Source organism: Gracilinanus agilis, chromosome 1, assembly GCF_016433145.1.
Source record: "Gracilinanus agilis isolate LMUSP501 chromosome 1, AgileGrace, whole genome shotgun sequence".
In the NCBI taxonomy this organism is placed as follows: domain Eukaryota; kingdom Metazoa; phylum Chordata; class Mammalia; order Didelphimorphia; family Didelphidae; genus Gracilinanus; species Gracilinanus agilis.
The window spans coordinates 722,323,379-722,329,726 of record NC_058130.1 but is presented as its reverse complement, the minus strand read 5'-3'; the positions used below and the strand labels follow the sequence as shown (position 1 = coordinate 722,329,726).

Sequence of the window (6,348 nt, the reverse complement as noted above, 5' to 3'; positions counted from 1 at the left end):
CTTTTTAAAAGTGCTAAATGACCAAGATATTTTCTTTTTTCTATCTGGTTTGGTTGGAGTAAGAAAGACTCTGAATAGGGAGAGGCTTTGGCCAACATGAATATAGGCCTCTGGTTCTTTGCTTTATAATTCTTGTTTTTTCTTGTTTTTAGGTTAAATCATATAGAAGTGACTGTAACCTTGTAGGATTCAAAAAGTCAGAACAGTAAGCCAACAGTTGCAAATCCATGTCAGAATGTGTGACAAATTGACCATGATCTATCAGCACATTTTTGAGGATCTATTTGAACCCAGTCAAGCAGTAAAATAGTGCTGTGCCCTGCACACAAAGAAATAACTCTTTCCACTGGATATGCTAAATCTGGAAATGAACTTGGCGGGGCAAATGTTTTTTAGCAACCCCTTTTAGTCTGATCCCAATATTCCCGGAAGAGAGGCGGTATATATGGCCAGTATGTCTTCAGTTTAGGGAATTGGTTTGTACTTCTGTTCTTGTTTCTGTAGGAAATACGCTCTTTGAAAAATGAATTGATATTAAGTGCTTAAATGATACAAAGGCTCTTGGAAATACTGTTAACTGGTAGTTAACATTAAGGAGAACATACATAAATGAGAGTGTGAGTTGATCATTAGAAATCTACCTGAACCCCTCAGGGGTGCTGTAAATAACACTATGAGAGGAAGCTGTAAGCTCTGATCTGGAAACCTACATAAAACAGTAGATACAATGCTGGAATTAGAATTATGAAGTTCTAAATTCAAAATCCATCTCAGATTGCTAACTTTGTGACCTGGGCCAACTTCTTAACCTCAGTTTCCTTATATATAAAATAACAACAATAGTGCCCACTTCAAAGATAGATGATTGAATGGATCAAAGGAGATAACATTTAAAGTGCTTTGCAAAGTCAAATCATAAAAAATGTCTAACTGCTATTATTATTGTTACTCATGTCCACTGTGAAAATAAGTCCAGAATAAGTCCATTCATTCTTTTGTTCATTTTTTTGTTCATCTAGGGAGTGTTTTATTATTCTATTGCATAAAATCTCCGAAGAAAATCAGATAATGCTAGTTCCTGTCAACCTGGTCATTTCTCTATCAGAGTTTCAAGGGACACAGGTTACTAAGGTAGACTTTCTTTAAGGCATTCTTCAGCTCCTTGTTCCTCAAGCTAAAAATAATGGGGCTTAGAAAAGGGGTGAGAGCAGTGTAGGTGATGCCCATCAGGGTGTCCCCTTCCAGGGATTCTAGGGCCTTGGGTTTAAGATAAATGACAGAGGCAAAGCCATAGTGTACAACCACTACAGTGAGATGAGAGGCACAGGTAGAGAAGGCTTTGCGCCGGCCTTCAGCTGAAGGGATCCTCAAGACAGTAGCCACTATGAAGGCATAGGAGAGAAGGATGAGGAGAAAGCAACCCAATAGGGCTGTGATACAAACCATCCCTACTCCCATGGCCACTATTGAGACATCTCCACAGGCTAGCTTCACCAAAGGGGGTACATGGCAGAAGAAATGATGAATCTTATTGGGCCCACAGAAGGTCAGGTGGAAAATGGCAAGTGTGACCACCAGCCCCATTACTATACCACCAAGCCATGCAGAGGCCACCAGCCAGGCACAGCCCTGTGGGTTCATGAGCACATTATAACGTAATGGGTGGCAGATGGCTACATAGCGATCATAGCCCATGACAGTGAGTAGGAAAGAATGAGTGAAGCCAAATGTGAAGGAGAAGAACATCTGGTTGGCACAGCCCAGGAAGGAAATGATGTGATGAGTGGAGACCAGGTCAATGAGCATACGAGGAATGATGGCAAAAGTATAGAAGATCTCTGAGATAGAAAGTGCACATAGGAAGAAATACATAGGTGTGTGGAGGCTCCGCTCATTCCAGATGGTTAACATGATGAGAAGGTTTCCCAGCAGTGTGAACAAATACATCATCAGCAAGATCACAAAAAACATCAGCTGAAGCTGAGGGAATGTGGAGAAACCAATGAGGATGAACTCAGTCACCATGGTATTATTTTGCCCCAGCATGGAGGCTAAGCCTGAATTGAACATGAGAAAAACAAAGTTGTCATTGAACCATGAACTCTGAGGGTTGGAAGAGACTTCAGAGGGTATCTAGTCCAGCCACTGAAGAGAACAGCAATACACACAAGCACATCCCCAACAAGTGGTCATCCAGCCTCCATTTGAAGACCGCCAGTGACAGAGATCTCACAAATTCTAGCTCTTTAGGCAGAGCATTCCAATTATTGATAGCTTTCATTGTAAAAATGTGGAATATGGAAAGATGGTGTGATGGATGTGAACCTAGTACTTCTGCTCCCAGCACAGAAGCTAATCTTGAGAAAAGAATGTAAGAATCAAAGGAGAAAAGTGCCTTTTCCCCTTTGATTCATATATATATATAGTACTTTATGTAGTACAAAAAGTCTCTTTCCTTTACTATGTACAAAAGCAAGTAGGAAGCAAATACAAAGAACTTGAGTAGTAGATACATCACTCCACCCAGCCTTTATCTTGTCAAATATTCTTATCTGAGGAAATCTACTTCACCTTTCTCAACCCTTTTTTTCTCTCTCTAGATTTCCCTGACACCCATATGCTTCTCACTATAGTTATACCCATTCACTATATCTAGAACCATCCTGATGACCACCATGGCGAGAATTAAATGGAATTAATGAGGAGAGTACAACATTCAAAACAAGGAGTGAATTCAGTAAATAGGAATAGAGGGTCTAAAATAGAAATGACATTGGAATTGGATTCATCACCCAGTCAGTCAATATTCATGAGGGCTTTTCCCATCTTCTTCCTTTATTCTCTGGTGAATTGACCTCCCTGTGTCCCAATTTGCACTTTTGAGTGGGAGTGATATCAGACCTTTTATTTCATTGGTATAAGGGCCTTGTGGTGAGGAAACTCCTCTCTCTCAAGGTAGATTGTGAATTGTTCCAAAAATATAACTCTACTTTCCTCCCATTTCTCCTGATTCTTCCCTTTGGAGTCAAACAAAAGAAAGCTAATCCCTCACATGAACATCAGCCCTCACAATTTTTGAAAATAATTGATATGTTTCCATTCTTTTCCCTGGACCAAACAACCTCAAATTTATCAAATTATGTTTATATAGCAAGGTCTACAGTCCCTTCCCCATCTTGAATGCCCTTTACAGCTAATCACCAGTGTATCATTCTCCTCCCTAAAATGTGACATGTGGATCTGAGCATGATGCTTCACATTTAATTTGAATATAACCAAAAAGCTGAACAATCCCTTTGCCTAGTTCTCAACAAAGCATTGCAGAGAAAAGGGTGCTGATTTTGCAATCAGAGGATCTCAGTTCAAATTCTAACTCTTCCACTATTTTTTTTCTGTGAATTTAGGCTAGTCACTTCGCTTCTCTACAACTAAGTTTCCCCATATTAAAAGTGAGGGTCCCTTTCTGCTCCAAATGAATGATTGATGATATGAGACTTTCTTAAGGTAGCCCAAAACACCAAGATTGTCTCAGGTCTTTTGGCTTCATTTTAACTTAAATCTATCTTATGGTGCATAAAACCCTCTTTTCCATGCCAACTACTGCCTACTTGCTTTTTTCTATCTTTTATTTCATAGACTTTTAGGATAATAGATTTAGAGCTGGAAGAGATCTTAGAGGTCATAGAATCCAACCCCATTATTTTACAGATTAGAAAATTGAGGCTTAGAAATGTTGCCCATGGTCACTGAGTTAATGTCAGAAACAAGATTTGAACCCAGGTCCTTCTGATTTAAAGTTTGGCATGCTATAATGCAACTGATTTTTAAAGTCAAGGATAGGTCATCATATTTAATTGTATTTTTTAAAATTTTTATCCATTGTCTTAAATCTTTGAGGATTTCATATGCCTTCTATTTCCCAGGTCTTCTTCTACGGTATGCAGACAGAGTCCTTTGTTCAGAGGGATTTAAAGAATGTTCACTGAGTGGCAACTAAGGTTTGAGAGGCTGGAGTAAGAGGTCAGATGAAGGAGTTGGAAAGGGAAAAGGTTTGAGTCAGAGCACAAGGGACCATTTCAAAGAGGGAAAGGATTAAGAGTAGAGGAGATCCTTTACCATTGGAGTCAGATGGCTCTCGGGGTGGAGAAAAAAGGCAGAAGCACAGCTCTTGAGTAGAGATTCTACTGTAAAAGAGGCATCATAAGGTGGTAAAAACAATCCTGGCTTTGGAACCAGAAGACTGGAGTGCTGAACTCCAGCTGTGTCCATCAGCAGCTGTGATGGTCACAGCTTGAATAATTTGATTCCTCCTTTGTGCTTCCATTTCCTCAATTATAAAATAAAGGTGATCATACTTGCACTGTTCACTTCACAAGGCAACAGTGGAGAGATTCGTCTTATAAGTATAAGGTAAGTGGAAGCCTGTATGGTTATTCTTAGCAATATTAGATTCCAGGTAGTTAAGAGAAGAAGAAAGAGATAGTCAAAGGTTGAGAAAGAGGGGTGGGGATTAAATGATTTGGATATCTTTAGGAGAATTTTATTATATTGTTTTCTAGAAGAAGGAAAAAGTTATACCTACGTTAATATAAAGATGTCCCACCCTTATCACCCCTACACCATCTGATGAAGGGGAAGAGTGGTTTGTCTATCTTGCTCTCCAACCCTGGCCTGTCTTCTAAGCTGTAGTAGTCTCACCTCTCTAATTGCCCAGAGAACATCTTCATCTGTTTGAATGTAAACTTCTTGTGGGAAGAGGGACTATCTTTCTTTTTGCTTGTACTTGGTTTGATGCCTGACACATATGTGCCTGATAAATTATTTTTTCTTCTTTCTCCCTCCACCCCAAATCTGCTCCTCCTACCTTCATTGTTTCTGTCTGTGATAGTACCCTTTACTTCAGCTTTTTCCAAAGCTGAAGGTTGCCTCTGACCCTTTCTTCTCCCTTCTTTCATATCTGATCAGTCATTAAATCCTGGGGTATTGCTTTGACAATGTATCCAGCAACTGTCCTCTCCTCTCTGAACAGAGAAAATTGTCCTAATATAGATAGCATTATTATGTGTCTTGTCTCTTGCCTCCTTCACATGCTGCCAGACTTATCCCATTATGCATAAATAGATAGGCTCATGTCACTCCTTTCACCAAAAATTTCCCCTAAATCCCTACTCATCTCCTAAAGTCAAATATATTACCCTAATATTTGAGCCTCTCCCATCATCTTGTACTACCCTAACTTTCCTATCAAATTAATTTTATTTTCTGTCTCGTGCAACCATGGTCCAACCAAATAGGATTATGTGCTGGTTCCTCTTTACACCCCGCAATTTCCTGCCTTTGTGACATGGTTTACACTATCCTCCCCACAGTCTAAAACTGTTGGATTCTTACGTATCCTGCAAATTCCCATTTTCATGCTACCGCTTCCCTAATATATGCTTAATAAATAATGCTTATTGACAGACTGACTGGCTGATCTGCATTCAGATTTTTCCTCTTGCAATAGCTGTGTGATCCTGGGCAAGTCAAACTTTCTGACACTCATTTTTCTCATTGATAAAATGGGAATACAATGCCCAGCGTATCTATGTCATTTAGATTTTTTTGCACTCCAATAAAAAAATTGAATATAAAGTTTGCACTGAAAATAATGCTATGTTAGGGTCTATATTATTAAATCAGCTCTAGTATCAGCACTCTTCTGATTAACAGTATGTGGGAGAAGGTGAAGGGGAAAGAGGATTGAGTTCTAGATGAGTTCCAGATGTGGCAGCTGGCATAAAGAAATGGGAATAGGGAGCCAAAAAAATTACCTTTATGAGGGATCTAGTACATGGATTATCACTCGCATATTACAGGTAAGTTAACTGAGCCTTAGAAAAGTGATAGGAATTGCAGCTATTAAATGGCTAATCAGTGAGCTTTAACTAGGAATGAAGGAACTTACCCAAGGTATTACACATAGGAGGGCCGGTGCCAAGTTGACCTTCTAGAGAAGGCATCAAGTGGAGAAGCCTGTGTCTCCTCAGGATGACTGGGTCCTAGTATAACACCTCACCTTTTTCTCTGATAGTCTCTTCCTCCACCTTCCACTCCAACCACCCTGACCCCTGGGAGAGTTGAGTATGAGTGTATCCCACCTTCAATAAATTCTCTGCCCCAACTGCCATGGGAAACAAGAATGGCCCTGCCTCCCACCTTTACCCCCTTGTAATCATCTCTAGGGCTCCATTTGTTTGGAAATCTGAAGTCCCTTCCCTTACAGACATTGCTCAGAACTCTCTGGTGCCCTGTTTGCCCAAAAGGGTATGTTTCCTAACCAAAGGGAAAGTTCCTCATTTTACATGT

At 39.9% G+C, this 6,348-nt stretch overlaps 1 protein-coding gene across 1 annotated transcript; it reads right to left on the bottom strand.

Annotated features, from left to right (window-relative positions):
• Window positions 1-1,101: 1,101 nt before the first annotated feature.
• LOC123232185 (olfactory receptor 10H1-like) lies at window positions 1,102-2,049 on the bottom strand. The gene has a single exon (XM_044658560.1). It carries the CDS (start codon window positions 2,044-2,046, stop codon window positions 1,102-1,104), a length of 945 nt encoding a protein of 314 aa, XP_044514495.1. The 5' UTR covers window positions 2,047-2,049.
• Between the last annotated feature and the right edge of the window lie 4,299 nt (window positions 2,050-6,348).